The sequence below is a fragment of the Ictalurus furcatus genome, chromosome 3 (genome assembly GCF_023375685.1).
Source record: "Ictalurus furcatus strain D&B chromosome 3, Billie_1.0, whole genome shotgun sequence".
NCBI classification, from domain to species: Eukaryota; Metazoa; Chordata; class Actinopteri; order Siluriformes; family Ictaluridae; genus Ictalurus; species Ictalurus furcatus.
In genome coordinates, this window is record NC_071257.1 from 3,052,761 (window position 1) to 3,070,765 (window position 18,005).

General features: G+C 38.8%; 2 protein-coding genes across 3 annotated transcripts in view; one reads left to right on the forward strand and one right to left on the reverse strand.

Annotated features, from left to right (window-relative positions):
* Nucleotides 1-18,005, reverse strand: part of syf2 (SYF2 pre-mRNA-splicing factor) — a 106,108-nt gene that overhangs the window by 81,622 nt on the left and 6,481 nt on the right. The gene's annotated exons all lie outside the window — the stretch shown is intronic.
* Nucleotides 656-18,005, forward strand: part of runx3 (RUNX family transcription factor 3) — a 54,460-nt gene continuing 37,110 nt past the window's right edge. The window contains exons 1-2 of one of the 2 annotated variants that reach the window (XM_053620392.1): nt 656-1,268; nt 1,508-1,629. In XM_053620392.1, coding sequence (XP_053476367.1) covers nt 1,575-1,629 — 55 coding nt within the window. In that variant the 5' untranslated portion in view covers nt 656-1,268; nt 1,508-1,574. The remainder of the gene's footprint in view (nt 1,269-1,507; nt 1,630-18,005) is intronic. The other variant, XM_053620391.1, reaches the window with a different exon arrangement.

Here is an 18,005-nt window from a genome sequence, read left to right on the forward strand (position 1 = left end):
ATTAACAGGTTGCCTTTGTTGAGGATATACATGTGCCGTGAGCTCATGCAACCCAACAGGATGTAACCCAGGATTCTGAAAGAGGTTTTTGGTGTAAGCCTTTGAATTTCCATATTGTCTCTTAAGAGAACGTTAATACTTTCATCAGCAAACCTCACTTGATACGTTAAATAGAACTGATAAAAGTGAATACATGAAAGGGGTTTACGTTGAAAGTAGTACCTGAAAGTGGGGCACAGGGGTTGATGTAGCACCAGGGTGGCCAATCCCATCTTAAGGGGATCCACAACCCCCCCCCCCCCCCCCCCACAACTTTAGAACCACCAAAGCAAATACACAACAATACATATACACACACAAATGCAGAATCAGTATATTACTCCAATACAAATACACTTGCAAAATGCATATTCATAAATGATCACACTTTGTGTCAGCTGACTCTCCAGACATGTGGTAAGGGTTGCCTTCCAGTGGCTAGACATGATGGGAGTGTCTAAGCATGAAGGGAAAAATACTAGCAGACAGATATACAAATTAATACAGCAGAAAGAAAGAAGTGTTTCATCAAATGCTACAACATATATTATTTCCACTTTTCAAAAAAATCAGGTCGGTGTTAATATTCTGGAAAAACTGAGTCATCACAATCAGGTCAAACAGAGAGAGTGAGAATGTGAGAGCTTCTAATGAGGCTAGGATTATGATACTATCAAGTGGTAAGTGAGGGTGGAGGGTTGGTTTAGCAGGCCCCAAACCACCAGTGTGCACAAACATACACACACGGCTCACACACGCTCTGCCTCCTCTCCGAGAGCTTATTCTTTGCTCTCTCTTGCTCGCTTTCAGAGTACTTAATTTTCCATCCTGGGCGTCTCTTGGTAAGTCTGTCCTTTCTGCACTTTGGTCTATTTTTTTTTTAGCCAGTTCCAATCATCTAACACTGTGGGCCAGGATCGAGCAGGCCTCAGGTGAGGAAGGGGAAATCATTTAAAAGCATGTGATGACCAATCAGACAGAAGAGTCAGAAAGGGAAGTACAGAGGACCGGGTGCGACTGAAGGAGAGGGAGGGAACAGACCTGTGACCTCATGTGACATGTGACCTGGACTCCACCAATGGAACGGTGGGTTGGGCGAGAGGCAGAATCGCCGCGGGAGCTGTGACCAGACTTGAGACTGACAGTCCATCACCACGCTGATTACCACGACAAGAGCACACCTGAACCTCCAAAACCAGAAACCGACAGTGTCTACCGTACTGTCACAGGTATGTTCAGCTCATAACGCTCATCCACGTCCTGTTTTTTGTTCCTTTAGCACGTTCCATTTAAGCCACTGCTCTGTGCGTCTCTCCACGCTCGTGCATACGCTGTTCTGTTAGCGAGTTTGTGGCTACAGATTCCTGTGGCTCTCACCAGCCCCAAATTCTTGGTTGCAAGCAGCCTATGTGGTCCGAGAAAGTCTTTCAACTACCCTTTTTCTCGCATCTGTTGTTACTTTCAATAGGCTGTAGCTGCTGGAGTGGTTCAGAGGGCAGCGCTGGTGCAGGATCTGGCCCTTGTGGACATCACACATGGCTTCGAACAGCATCTTTGACTCTTTCTCTAACTACTCCACTTTACTCAGAGGTAGGTCCCTCGTTCTTACATCCATGGCTAAATGTAATTGTAAATGTTCGTTTCGGTACCAGGTGAGAAATGGATATGGAACCGGTATCATGCTTGGAACACAAGCGAGCATCAGTCAGACTCGGTATAGATTTGGAAATGTTAGACTAGATCTATATGTGTTAAAGCTGTCGCTGCAGGTGCAGCCTAGTTTCAGTGAACATGTCAGAACTAACATATGTTCACCTTCCTTTTACAAAAACTATATGTATTAAAGGACTCCTGAAATAAATATGGAGCATGCAATATGCTCTGTATCAGTCGTTTGTTTTTCAGTGTTGCCGTGTTGTAATGGCTTCCCTGCCGCCTGGTGCATTATCAGCGCACTTTGTATCAGCGCACTTTCGTGTAGACCAACCTTTACTGGAACTCTAAAACCATAAAACAAAACCAGTGTACTTCTCATCCATTTACTCCCCTGAGTGAGGATACACTCTTTGCCTTTTTGTGGTCAGTGGGCCTTCAGGATGTGTGTGTGTGTGTGTGTGTGTGTGTGTGTGTGTGTGTGTGTATTGCCAGCTACTCCATTCCTTATGAAGGAATGGCTTTTTGCTGCAAAGCATAATGGGTCATGTTACTAACTGATAGTATTTTTTTAATGTGACCTTTTGTACTGTATGATACACAACCAATGGTTTATTTATTTATTTATTTATTGTAAAATACAAACATGCTGCAGGAGTATGATCAAAGTAGTTTCAGTTTTGGACTACAGAGGGCTCTGATAATATGACTCGATAAATGAAGGCAGACAAATTAAATTCATGAATTGGCAGCACTGAAATTCAATCAGCAGTGAGTTATTGGGAAAATAATTCAGAGCAGAGCTTCGTTTGTGGTCTCTGGGTAAATACCTTTCGGGTTACTACTTGAATCAGAGATTTATTTATTTATTTATTTTTATTTGGCTATTCGTACCTCATTTTCTTACCTCATTTTGTTTTATTGCGTCGTTAAAGTTCATAGTGTCGTTAAACAGAAGCCTGATGTCATTCTCGCATGTGGTGGCAGCTGATAAAAATAAAAATAAAAATAAAATGAATAGATAACAGTGTTTACATCTCTAAACTGCTGATAAACTCATTCAGGATGACTGTGTTGCTTCTAGGTTCCTTTCTGAGCATGCAGTAACATCCACACTGGGGAAATAAAAAAAATTAAATAGAAGATAAGGGAGGCCAAAAAAATAATAATAATATTAAGAAGAAATGATGGAAGAAAAGAGAGGGTTGAAAAAGTTGAAAAATCCCCCACTTGACTGTGGCTCGCACGAGTTAATAAGAGACAGATACGGGACCAGCCTTAAATTGTTTGCAGAGTGTTTTTTCGCGGAGCTTCCAAGTACTTACCCACTCACACACTCTGTCTCTAACACACACACACATGCACACTTACACACTTACACAGGCAGTGGTTTACATAAAAACATATCTGATTGGATGACTGGCAGTAATATGCGTTCGCTGGAGCCGGTTCAAAAAAAAATTTCACCTCATTCTTTCTCCCCTTCCTCCATCTCTGTCCTCTTCTCCATCTGCCTTATTATTATCAGCAGCTCTGGAGTAATCCCCGGAGAAATGTCACTCAGAGATTTTTTATTTTTTTTTAAATATGTAATCTTTCCGTGGAGGATGGAGAACTGGCAGGCAGAAATTCTGTGGCGCTTAAATGAGGAACTTAAACGCCTGCCATAATCACTATTGGAAATCATTAGCGCGAGTACAATATCCTTTTTCAATTCCTCAGTCGTGAAAATAAAACCAGGGAAAGCATTTGATGGAGAAGCCAAAAGGCCAATAAAAAGCTTTTCTCATATAAATTAGTTCAGGAAGGAAAAAAAAAAATCCCTCAGGGGTTTGACAGTTTCATTCACTAAAGTAAAAGACTGACACCTGAAACAGACTTATATTCTGTAATACAAAAAATGTATAAATGACAATTAAATCGCCATACTATTTAATAAATAATAATAAATTACACTGGTGTGTCATTATTCAGAACATTATTCTACAAACTTTACACATTGTTCATGCATGTCACAGCTTTAAAACAGTTTCTTGACCATTCATTTCATTTTAAAGCACATTATTCTTTAACTGCTATGAAATATTCAGTAATTACAGTGAACGTAATAGCAAATGTGTGAGAGAATAAACTCTATATAAATCTATGATCAGTTAATCGGTGGTTAAAATATACGTTCTTACACTTCAGTATTAACAAAAACCACTGGTTGCACTCCTGTATGGAGCGTGACAAATATTTAAAGAATGCTCTTCTCAGTGCAGGGAAAAAACCCCAATGCTACAATCTTGTGGGATCTTTTCCCTTATCGCTAATTCTACTCTACAACCTCCTGTTGTGCATATTTTAAAATCTATCTCTGCAAACAACCGAAGGCTTGGCCATGCTACAAATTAACAAAAAGGTATATGCTACAAATAAACAAAAAGGTATATATATATATATATATATATATATATATATATATATATATATATATATATACCTTTTTGTTTATTATAATGGAAGAAGATAATAGTAGAGAATATATATAATTTGTAGCATGACCAAGCCTTTGTTTGTTTGTTTGTTTGTTTGTTTGTTTATTAACAAAAGAAGCGGATTTTAGACTTGGGCTGAATTATGAAATGGAGAAATGGAAACATTTGTAACAGTAGACTGCAAATTTGTATTAAATCTTTTCATTTAACAGGCGATTTTATCCAAAATGATTCATAAGCAGGGGTTAAATTTTAATGTGTACATTTTAATTGAATGATAAAATGTCAAATATTTTCCTTCAGGCAACGCACTTGATAGCTGCTGTGTTGATATATTTAGCTGTTTTAAAGGATTTATTGTAAATAAATAAATAAATGAATGAATAAATAAATCCAACATTTTTTAAATATCATTTTGACACTTGAAATTAGACCATTAGGACGGAAGTGGACATACTGAAACTTATTTTCTTCTTCTTTTTAATCACATCCATGATTTAATCACATCCACGACCCCATATAATAACCCATGAACTGAACATCTCCCAATAGTTAATAGTGAAACAGAACCCCATCCAAGCTTAAAGCTGCTCTAAAGCACCAATAGCTTCTACCAGTACAAAAAGAAACGAATGCAAGATAGTTGACGGCGGACAAAAAGAGTCACAATTAAACACGAGGGTTAGAATACTCAGCAGAGCTGCATGCATGAGTCACAATGCAGACAAAGTTTGTCATAATAAGAGTAATGCACACAAGTGGGAGGAATATCAATAACTTTAACAATAACAACACGGGGGGGGGGGGGGAACACGTGTTGTTCTGCCTATGCAGAAAAAAAAAACCTTCTCACTTTACAGTACAGCGCAGATGTGTTAGCGTTGATGATCATTTTTCGTGTAAATAAAACTGCAGATGCTAGACGGTTTGCTTCATGCTGTTTGGAGCTGTTAGATGTAAACAAGTAATCACCTTATACAATACATTGTGTGTGTGTCTGTGCGCGCGTGTGTTCATAACGCATGTGAGTTCTAGTTGAACATCCTGGATGATATTCAGATTTTTACTGAGAGAAAATGTCATATTCCATATACATGAAACATAAATAACGTGTGCTATTATATAATACCTTTATCTGGTTATTTGGTTATTTATCGTCCGTGTCATTTGAAAATAGAAAAGATGAACACAGAGTGAGAGTGAGCTACTGGTGGAGCAGCAGGTAGGAATATAAATACACACTGATATATTCACATGTGTGTGTGTTTTAAAGCGCTAATCTGATGCAGTCTGTGTTTGCTTCTGTTGCTCACCAGTAACCACAATGAGGTCACACCTGCTGCTCTGGAACTGCAGGTTATTAATGCTCCACGCACACACACACACACACACACACACACACACACACACACACACACACACACAAACAGATAAACTGGGATACTGCTTCGTAAAACTAAACTACAGGATGGCTGACAGGTCTCTAACAGCCGCAGTGTGTGTATAACCCAGTGTGGGAGCCTCTAGCGGTTATGTGCTATAGCAGCCCTCAACACGCTGTTTTATATCACTGCATTCCTCTTTCTGTCATATATCAATGTGTTTCGAAGGTCGAAATAAATTCAACATACTGACGTTCATCAACACGGGACCAGTGGGGTTTTGTTAGCATCAGTTTTTTCTTTGTTTTCTCCTTAATTTCTCAGAGCCTTCACCATTTTAGCCTATATCAACAATATAAGAAATAACATACAATATGTTTGGTAATTGGGATTTTTCTTTCATTGTAAACAGTAAAAAAAAAAAAAACAAAAAAAAAACATATGTTACATCTTTGATATAGTCCTTTAGAAAATGTCTAAAGTCAAGACAAGACCATGCTGTTACAATGTGGTGCTCCTATGCAAAATGTGTGAAGGTTATATTTAATGTTGTGGAACATAGATGAGACATGTTAGTTCCTGTTTTTATTTATGATACAGCAATTATAGACAGTCCTTCATTTACGGCATATGCTCTTATCCAGAGCGACTTACATTTATTATCTTTTTTTAATACAACTGAGCAGTTGAGAGCCTTGCTGAAGGGCACAGCAGTGGCAGCTTGGTAGTGCTGGGATTTGAACTCATGACCTTCTGATCAGTAGTCCAATGTCTTAACCAGTGCCCACTGCCCAGTATTCCCTCACCAGCCTCTAATTTAACAATAACAATGCAGCTTAGAAATGTTAAAAAGAAACCACAAAGCCCTCCATCCATGTCGGAAGACTTAGTTATCTTGACTGTTACAAATTTTATCCCTAGCATCTGCCGTACAAATCTCTGTGTAAACTGTTAATATAGAAACAATAACATGTTCAAACTATATATGTCAAATTAATATAAACCTTGCTTATAAAGTGTGAGGTGCTGTGGTATAAATAGATGTATCGTATGAGTCTCAGGTGAAATAATCAGACACTGTTTATAGATTTCACCTGTTGACTTGAGGGTGATGAGGTTGTTCAGTGGTTGTGTAAACTGGGGTCAGTATGTGTGAATGACTTCATTAGGGGTTGGAAATGTTTTATGACTCAGCCTGTTCATACACTTTGGGTGGAAGAAGGGACGGTTTTCTTAGTGAGAATGACCACAGCATGGGGTCAACAGGCTATACACAATTCGAACGAGTCAAATCGGTCCAAATCAGTTCAGAGCTTGAATGTACGAAGACACCGTGTCGCTAATGAACTGCCTCACTATTGCCAGTATTTACCAATATGCATAAGCTGACTCGTGTAAAAGGTAGAACGTATAAAAGAGGTTAGGATGAGGTTAGAGGTTGTAGCAGTCCTATGATTTTTGCGTGGGATCAGTTCCTCTGAACGGTAGTTATAGCCAAGTTTTTGAAGTTAAGAACCGTTTTCACAACGCGTACTGAAAGTGAACACAGCAGAAAACTGGCGTGCCTGTACTAAAAGCAGTTTACCCCACTGTAAAACTACACTGCCTTCAGTTTATTAATCTCATAAACACATGGTTCGTGCTCCTCTAAATTGACGCATCGGTTTGCTGGATCCGATTCAAAGGCTTTCCGCTGCTCCTTTCCTTGCCTCTTGCCCCAGAAACATCAAGAGCCGAGATGTGTAACTGTATATTAAGAGTTTTTTGATATTGCACCAAAAGGGAACTAATAAAAAGCGCATGAGAGTGACAGCGGAGGGTCCCGCTCTGGCGCTGTGATTTAAAAAGCACTGTGCTGGCCCATGGTGACGGACGATCTGGAGATGATTAGCGATTGTAAACGTTTGGGGAGCGGGGGCGTATTTACTGGGCTCAGACTGTTTGCTCGTTTTCAAGTGCTGCTCCAGTTTCAAACCATAGAAACGTTTATCATTGAGGAGCTACATATTAAGATAAAGAGGCTGGTGGGCGATGGTGAGAGGAGTCTTGAGCGTCTCAGGAAGGAGACGTAGGAAAAACGAGAAGAAAAAAAATGTGTCTAGAAACACATGTCTGCATAGTTTATGTGCTCTTTTTATACAACGTGTCTTTGCATTGATATTGTCGTGTTGTATTCATATGAACAATGACACTTGTTAAAAATGTCTCATGTTGATGAAGACAGGATTTTCCCCGTTCTACTGATTGTAAAGGAGGTGCATGTGCAATGGAAATACTGTTCAATTAAATGGGAATACTGTGCAATTCCTTGAAGTGAAATGTCTTCGGTTTTATTACATTAAAAACACACCAAGACTATATATACTGCTTCTATAACATCTAGCAGGCACACCAAAGTTAATTATAATAAAGCTAGCTGCATAAGCTAAGATGTGAAGTTGCATTTTGTTAGCTACAGTAGTTAGATCGTTCATAGCAGAGCTAGTATACAGTACATTGTATGGGGAAAAATCAATTAGAAATCCATACTAAGTTTACTATCATGTTATTTTATTTTTTTACTAAATATTTACACCTAGCTAAATATCAACACTGATGAAGAGGAAGGATAATCTACTGATGGTAACATGCCATACGTGCCAAGTTAGCTATCTAGAAACCACATAGGGGAAAAATACAATACTGGGAAAGGTTCCAATATCAAAGCCGTTATGAGTTGTTGAGAATGCTTTGTGGGTGGTGTGCTCAGTAAAATGAAAGCAAAATAAGTTCAACAAAAATGCCAGAGAGTTCATCTAAAGGTATCCTGCTTGTTAAACATGTCTGCGGCTGATTTTTTTTTTTTTTTTTAATTATTATGACACTGGTAAAGGAACTTTGAAGGTGTATGCTAATCACATCACCACAATACTGACTTATAAACACTTTCAGCATAAAGCACAGACAAAGACTTGTGTAATTATTATGAATGTAATTACTGTGATGCTGAACGACAAAAATGTCTAAATCTGTCATGACACATTGACGCGAGTAGATTTATGGTGTCTAGACGAGCCGTTTTCAGAAAGACCCTCTTCTCTGGCCACAAATTATAGCTGAGAAACTAATCCAAGGACATTATAACAATATAATTTGCCCCAAACTTTAAACCAACACACATACATTCAGTATTGGTCAAGTTTATATATCATGATGAGTCTTTATTTGCTGATTGAAGCAGTTGAACAGTTTCTATGGCCAATCTCGTAGTAGCCTGTGATTCTTGACATTAATTAAACCCATACGCTGCTGTTAGCGAGGCCTCCGTGACCTCACTGGCTTTGTTTCATATTCAGATAAACATGGTTATGATCAAACAGTGTGTGCCGTTGCTTTGGTTTTAGCAAAACAGCAGATTAGACCGAATGCAACACAGTAGCCACAACAAAAACTGCAAAACACACACACACACACACACACACACACACAGTGTACATGCGTGTTTTCCTGCAAACTCAGCTAAATATTGCTAAAAAAAAAACAACAAAAAAACGGTTTGAACAGATTGACATAAAAGAAATTTTCAACTCGATTTGTCGTTACATGAGTAATATTATCATGACTTTTGTGATTTGGGATGAGATTAGAGAACACTGAGAATTATTTGTCTTCCAGAGCAACCGAAACATGGTTTCACAATGGCAAATTCATTAGAGAAAATGTTTTAAGTCATTAACGGTTAAGTTTATGGTTTAGGCCAACATTAGCAAACATCACTTTTTTGTAGGAGTTTATTCATGTTAAATTTTGCTCTTTAGAATCGCTCTGATTTTGGTGTGAGATCAGACTGGATGTTTAAAAGATTTATAGAAAACATTACAACATTTCTTTGCATACAGATATATTAAGTTCCAAACATGACATTTAATGATGGACAAATGCTGCTTCACAACAATTTTTTTTTTTTTTTACATGTAAAACAGCAGCTACTAAACATTTAATCAACTTTACTGCCTTTCTTAAAGCTTACTTACTTAATTTTTGGGATTTGACAGTAGCTTCAGTCACATCAGGTTGCTTCTGTGTAAATAAATCATTCTGGTAGTTATGCAATGACTATCCCATGTTGTAAAAAAAAAAAAAAAAAAAAAAAAAGTTTGCTTATGTGATTCAAAACTAAACATCTCATGAATCTCATGATTCATACAAATCAGAATAAACAAAAGCAATGTGGTTGGATTTTGGATCAAAGTTTAAGGTTTACTCTACTTTATAACCACTATATCCACTAACCACTAACAAGGACAAAACAAGGGATACATTTCTAAATTTCATTTCAATTTATATCCGGAATTGACATATCTGTAAAGCTGCTTTAAGACAATGTCCACTGTTAAAAGTGCTATAAAAATAAAACGGAATTGAATTGAACAAGCATGGTGTAGGTGCCACAGAACAGTACCTTTATTAATAAGATCGATGCAGAATCACTCTCTATTTGGTAAGCGCTTCACTATTGCATTATTCGATCTGATCGATTCTTTGCCATGGTAAAGGTCAGTTTATTAATGAATACATTTGGGATGAAGGTTATTTTTCAAACAGCTCTGTTTTGAAGACGTGTGTTTGTACAGAAACAGGGTGTGCATGGGAGAAACTGAGAAAACCAGATCCGTTAGTCGTGTTCTAACCACACCTTCAGCACCTGCAAGAACAACAAATGCTTATCGCAAAAACAAAAACAAAAAAATAATGGGCTGTTTTTCATTAGCTGAACATAATTTATAGAACATAAACGGAGAAAAACGGGGAGAGAGAGAAAAGCGACATTTCCATCCAAATGATTGCAATTTCGCAAGATCTAAAGTTATACAAAAAAAGTTATTGGGAGCCCTGCGGTCAGCGTACCTCTGATGGCGTTACGTTGAACAGCAGGAACATCAAAAAGAATGTATAGCGATAAACCTGCACAGCTACACGTTAACAAACATGTATTGATATCAGTTCCTCTGAGTTTCTGTTTGCAGAAAAGCTTTTTTTTTTTTTTTTTGGATGGGCCTATTTCTGTTTCCTAACTAGTAATGGGAACCCATGTGTACATTTCTCTACACACAACACAGACCGCTTACGGACGACATTCGATTTTTCATGGGATTAGGATGAACTGTCCTGCTTCTTCTCCTCGTTCAGCTGACAAGTAATTATATTAGGATAAAACGGACACCGTTACGACTCAAGCGCCATATATTGCCTCACAGAACATCTAGAAAATTCTGTGCTTAGCGTACTTAAATGTGAGCCTGAGCAATTAGCAATGAATCAGACCTGTGGTTTTCGTCATTTACATTAGTCAGTGATACCGGCCTGATATAATTTAATGTTTGATTTATGGATGTGTTCAGTTGCCATGACAGTGTTTTTCCCCCTGATATCCCGTTCAGCATAACTGTTCGTTGGTCACCAAAGCAAAGCAAGACCTGATTCAGTGTATTTGGTCGTTCAGTTGACGTTATGTAACCCTGTGTGTCAGCCTGGGTTGTGAAAGGATAGTTAGAGCTGACCAGTTCTCTTTATTTGAAGGATTCCCCCTTACACATGCAGACATACACACACACACACACACTCACATAAACTGGTTCTCCACTTATTTCTCATTCTTCAGACTTCCGCAGTCTCGACTGAGGTTGGCCTGTCTGCTCCGTTCTCACGCCAGTCTAACACGCACACACACACAGTCAAAGCGCGTGCAGAATCATACATGATGACCATTCACTGCTGACTGCTCGAGTGCTTGATTCAGCACTTTCAATCTCTATGGGCATTTTTGAGCAACAGCAGCTGACCGCAGCATCACATCCTCCTGGATATTCCACTCTGGAAATCACAACCGAGTTCTAACACACCATCGAAAATGAAATTAAGTCAGAAGCTATCATATTTTATATACTTGGTGGTCACTTTTATTAAAAAAACAAACAAAACAAAAAAGAAAAGAAATATAATATACAACCCAAGGGTTGTTGTGTTAAGGGGCCAGCAGTGGATCTCTGGGTGTCCTGGGATTTAAACTTACAACCTTGTTACTATACAGAACCCTTAACCACTGAACTATCCCCGCCTTAACATCTCCTTGATTGATTTTAATGATCTCTAGATGACCTTAAGGTCCAGAAAACCTGAAATCTTCATTGCAAAATTCATTAAACGTTATGAGCTGGACATTAGGCTTTGTTCACACAGCATGGAAAGTTAGATATTTTTTTATTTCAATTTATAAATAGATCTGAATAAATGTTAGTACCAGCACAGGCGTGTGTACGGCATGTTTTGCCATGCATTATGCTTTCCAAACTGACAAAATACAGCCACGGTTCTGAACCTATTTAGCGTAAAAACAACAGCATCAAAAGCTAAAGATTGTGGCATACTCCATGTATGTTGCTCCTTTAACAGCTCTAAGGTTCTACAGTTATGTGAGTTCCTCGTTTAACCTGCTGGGTTTTTTCCCCCTAATGTTGTTCATGTTTTCTCAACATTTTCTCAACAAATGGTGAAGAAACATGATTTGAAAAGTCAACCTGAGTCATGTACAGAAATCAGATTTGAAACCACATGCAAATGAAAAAAGTCAGATTTCCTGTGCCAGACTCTAGAAATTATCACCTCAGTGTCTGAGTATCCAAAAGGGTTCCTCAAGGTTCTTTTGATGTTGAAGGGTTCTAAGCAGAACCGTTAACCTCTGACTGGTCCGAACTAAATATGTTTCCTCCTTGTTTTAATGAATAATTCTTTAAGGTTAAAGGTTCCCCCAAACTGGAGGACAAACTAAAGAAGGTATAAAGGAAAATCTGAGTGTCACCTTTAGAGATTTCCAACTAGGAGACAGTGTTGAAAATGTCTTTATTTAGCATTGGGTCATCATTTTGAAAGAAGAAATTTTTATCAGATGTGTCATTCATGACTCACTGATAGGAAGTCAAATATAGCAGATGATCAGTGCTGAGGTCATGTATTTTATTGTAAACGAGCTCTTTCTCATTCTCTTCAGCTTTAATCAGCTCAGTGACGCGGACTGTGTTGATTAGCTGATTAGATCTGATCGCTAGAATCATGAAACTCTACAGTGATTTCCAGCACTGGTGAAATGAGTTTACACTTACCGTCAAGAAGGCCCAAACAGTGCAATCAGTAGAAGAAGAAGAAGAACAAGCAGAAGAAGAGAGAGAGAGAGAGAGAGAGAGAGAGAGAGAGAAAGAGAGAGAATGATATTCTTAAGCCTAAGGTTAATGACAGGAACAGATAACACATGAGCAAGAAAAGCATATTTTAATGTTAATATGAATATGAATGTCAGACTCAATGATGCGGCTTTATGTGATTATCGAGTTTGAGCAGAAAATGTAGTTAAGTTGATATTAAAATAATAATAATAATTATTATTATTATTTGTAGTAGTAGTAGTAAAATTTAAACTTATTAATAAATTAATTATACTCCATGAGCTAATGGTAATGAACTATCCTTTCATCTAAAAGTTTGGGTTTTGCACATATATGTATTCGGAAGTCTGTAGTATTTGATGAAACACTTTTTCAGTGGTTTGAAATGTCTTTCACAACCCAGTGTATGTGCAGCACACAAGCAGTGTGTGTGTGTGTGTGTGTGTGTGTGTGTATGTGTGAGTGCGCGTGTGTGCGTGCGCATGTGTGTGTTTGCGTGCGTGTGTGTGTGTGATTGTGATCTCTAGTCATAAACACTGTGTTTACAATCATGTGTGTGCAACCATATCACACAAACGTTTGCACGTCTTGTCTCACATGCACACACACACACACACACACGCACACACATACACACACACACACACCATATTGCACACTGTTCTGGTGATGTTTGTCTTTCCTTTGTCATTAACATAAAAGCCTTTACTCTTCCATCTACCATAAAAGCACCCAAAAGGTTTAGTTAGTTCTTAGAAACGTTCACTGTTTCTATGTAGAAATCTTTTGGAAAAGGTTCCAAGTGGAACCCTTTAAGGAACCTAAGAACCGTTAACTCTCCAAAGAACCCTTGAAGAACACTTTTTCTTTTTTTTTTTTAATCGTCACGGATACTGCAGGAGCCTGCAAGATGCAAATGAGCTCCCACTAACAAGCCACACGTTTTGTGTTCTGTGATCTCTCAGAGTTTCCAGACATGTTTTCTGTGGGTGTTTTGTTAAGTTGTAGCATTGATGCGATCCAAACGAACTGGTCAAATTAATGCAGATCTTTAACACACACATCATTAGGTTGATTAAATACACAAGCACACTGTGTAATACTATAATACTGTCAGATATCCACCATGCAGAGTATGCAAAATGGTCTCACACTTCATATAAAAAATGAAGGTCTTGATTTAGGTTGAGGGCATTGTTAGGGTTAGTACCTTCCCTTGTCAATGCATTCAAATGATACTTTGCTTGTTAACATTTTTCATCTAAGAAACAAGCTAAAATAATGTTGTTGTATCTTAAAAAGCACATTAAGTTATAAGAAACCCTATGACCACTATCAACACCCCTGGGCCCGAACTTAACGGTTTGTATTTTCATGAGCAAGCATGTTGCAAAAATATATAATAGCTCGTTAAGCCTCAGAGAGAATCTAACCAGATGAAGTTGTTTTTGAGACAAACACAGAACTGCGCTCTGTGCGTGTCTGCCAGTTTCTCTCCGTCTGCCTGTCTCTCCTTCTCTCTCTGAGTTCCGGCCATGATGGGAGACCACCACACATGAGCACAAAGGGGCATTGTATTCTGGGGGGAAAATGTGGTTAGCAGACGGCGCTAGACGGCCCCAGCGGTCGCTGGCAGGCAAGCGCTTCCTAGTGTTGACTCCGCATGAACACGCATTTTGGGAAAGCCCTGAGTTATGGCGGCTGTGGTGGCATGCTTGCGTGGGCTATTTCGGGAGCTGCCTGGGTGGGGTGGGTGTGCATCCTTTTCTCTCTCTGTCGCTCTCTCTCTGGAAAGGGGCTTTACTTCTCAGCTGTTTAAGCAGCTCCTATGTAGAGGAGGATAAAGTGGAATCTACTGTGCGCATGTGTGTATTTACGTTTGTTTATGAGGATGTTTATTCCTCATTTTCTCAGTCTGAATGGTTCCACATGGCCCGATATGGATTTAATATCCCATGGAACGCAGTCAAACATATTGAGTATTGAATTAGCCTGGAGAGTCTTAAAAAAGATAGAAATGATTCTGCTTAAACTGCAACTAAATTTGCTGATCAGACCAGTCTGAGTGGGTGTGGCCTAATTTTCTAAGCACAATCACACTGAATGAAATCTTTCTAGCCTGCTATGATACTACCTGGGAGGGATTGTTTACTAATATATATATATATATATATATATATATATATATATATATATATATATATATATACTACAAATTAAACAGTAGCACAGCTTAGCTTGCTAGGTTTGCTTTGACTCACTAGGTTTCTCAGACGAGTCAAGCATAGACATAGTGTGGGAAGGACGTGCAACTTAGACGGAAACTTACTCAAGCTGCACCCAAGATTAACCCAGCCAACTTTACAACTGAAAGCACTGAAAATGGAGAAACTACTATGTTGGAACGTCACCAATTATTCATTGTGCTGCTGATTGTGGTCACAAGACCAACATTAACCTAACTGTGGAACCCAAACACCACATATGAATGAGTGAAATAAAAGATGGTGTTAGTGGGAGAGTTGGCACTGATACCATCAACATGTATGAGCAGAGAAAACACACAGGTCTCGTAGAGCGGTGCGGTCCCACGCTGACATCATAAACATGCGCCACAGTCGGGGGTTATGACCTCATAAAAGAGGGCCTTTGGCAAACCACCAACACGGATGGAGAGAAAAGCCACTCATTCATACCACGTCGCTGGTTTTTGGTTTCTCCACACAACACAGCTATAGGACGAGGAAGAGATATTCGTCTGCACTTTGAGAAGTATGAACTACTTGCAAGAAAATCTAAGGACCACATGTACCTTTTTATATGACTTGGCTTGGAAATCTGCAATTGTGAGACTATGTTGGGTTGAGTCATCGTTATTATTTATGTTATTGCTAGCTTCAGAGCCAAAATGGCATCAGCCCATGTAACGAGATACGTGCATTAGTCAAAACACACACGACTTGGGACTTTTCTTAGAGGAAAACTTGAGAGAGTCAGGACAGCGGGAAAGAGAAACAATGAAGAGATGGAGAGAGAAAGAAAGAGACAAGGCCTGTATGTTGTGGTCGAGAGAGTGGGAGGGGGGGATGTTACTGTCATTTTGGCAACACCGACACACATATTGCAGCCATTACCACAGTGGGAAAAATATGTTTTTCTGCAACATGCAATTATGACAGATTACAGCGCGGCCTTCGTAGCATCGGAGACGCTCGGCAGAATGAAACAGGAATGTTGTGGACAGTACTGTGTGCTCACATGCAAGAGTGTGTGTTGCATCACATGCAGACTTCTGAATCATAAAATATCATCTGTGGGGTTAACATTTCCGAAATGATACTTACAGTGTTATTATATGTTAATTACATGTTTATAGTGGTTTCATAGATATCTGCTACATGAATGGTGGTGAATCTTTAGTAAATGGCAATACAAATAGAAACTCTGTGTGTGTGTGTGTGTGTGTGTGTGTGTGTGTGTGTGTCTGTGTGTGTCTGTGTGTGAAGGGGAAAGTAAGTGAAATGACAGAGTTCTCTTCAGTGCTGTCTCAGCTCATGAGCAGCCCCCTCTAGAGGCCAGGTGATTTTTACTTCATTTACCCTCTGATTAAAGAGCAAAAAGGCATTTAGGTCCAGATACAACATTCAACTATGATTAGCAATTATACATGTTTAACCACTTATGCTCATTAACATTTTCAAATTGTAAGTATTATTAAATAACTTTGTGAAACACAATATCCAATATATGAAAATAACAAATGAATGCATTCATGCACAACTGATCATGAACGACATGGCATGGGCCCAACTGATATGAAGAATTTCGGATATATACAATGTGACATACAATTTTTTTTTTTTCTATTCACTGGTCACAGCTCTTGATTTTTAACATGCATACGTGGGTAAATATTACAGCTTTTTCACTGCTCCACAAAAATAACCCCATTAAGAAAACTGTTTATAGCTCATGTCAGTCAGCGAAAGTTTAACTGATCTGATCTTGACTCGCATCATTGAAGGACATGTCTAATCGGCATGACTGTCCCTGAAAGAAATACGCTGTAATTTTTTTGTACTCGACATCAATATGCGTGTTGAATTGACTGCGCATGAATCATGAATCTGCACAAAAATCTGTATTCGCATGCCAGTCCTAAATATTTCAGTGAAAATCTAGCAGTACAGCAAGCTTCAATCAGATCTTATATACACTAAATATGTATTTTATCCCATTACGCAGTTATCTGTATTCTAGGAAAATGCAACGAACACAGCCTAAAGCCTTCACCAACTCGCTTTGTAATAAATAGTGGCCTCCTTTAACAAGAATGTGTGGGATAATGATGATAACAGCATATTAAAAATAAGCAGAGTGAAGAGTAAAAGTGAATTTAGTGTTTTAAACAGAAGCTGCTAAGCAAATGCTTGAATTCATCATTCCATTCAGACTACTTAAGGGCCCAAATGTGATTTAAATGCATTTGATGAGAATGCAGAAGGCGCTGTGGGTTGGCTGCATCTGTTAGCTCTCCCTCTCTCTCTGTCTGTCTCTCTCTGTCTGTCTCTCTCTCTCTGTCTGTCTGTCTGTCTCTCTCTGTCTGTCTCTCCGTGTTTGTTTGCATGCAAACTCGGGGCAGAAGCCCACTGGTCTGAAACTCGAGCAGACACTTTTTACGGAAGGAATGCACTCTGTGGCTTAGAGGCTCCCTCTCTCTCTGTAATTTGCAAATGCAAAGAACCATGCAGCCGCCCACGGCTGGCAAAGATGAAAAATCAACCGACTTGTGGTGGCATTATTGCCCCTGTGTTCTGCTTGGGTCAGTGTTTTCTAATTGTGTTCCTTTAGTCATTCTTTAGTGTGTTTTCTCTGCAGAAGTGCTTTACATAGAGGCACGGTATGACATATCAGCACTCGTGTGGCGTTCCTTTACTGAAAATAGATGAAATAATAAGCAGCCTGATGACATAAAGCAAATAACAGTGCCTCCAGGTATGCCAGAATTGTTACTGTTGTGTTATATACGACATTCGTGAGTCGTTTAGTATATAAGGCAAATATTTACAACTTTAGCTAACAATTTAGCTAAGTATCAGGAGCAAAATATTTAAATGCAAACAGTGGCAGTGTCGGGAAAAAGGTACAGTTACATATATGACAAGAGTCTAAATATATACCTTAAGGTCTAAACCATTAAATTCTCAGGGCCAGCAGGCGTGCCCGGACTCATTATCATCACAAGTTTCTAA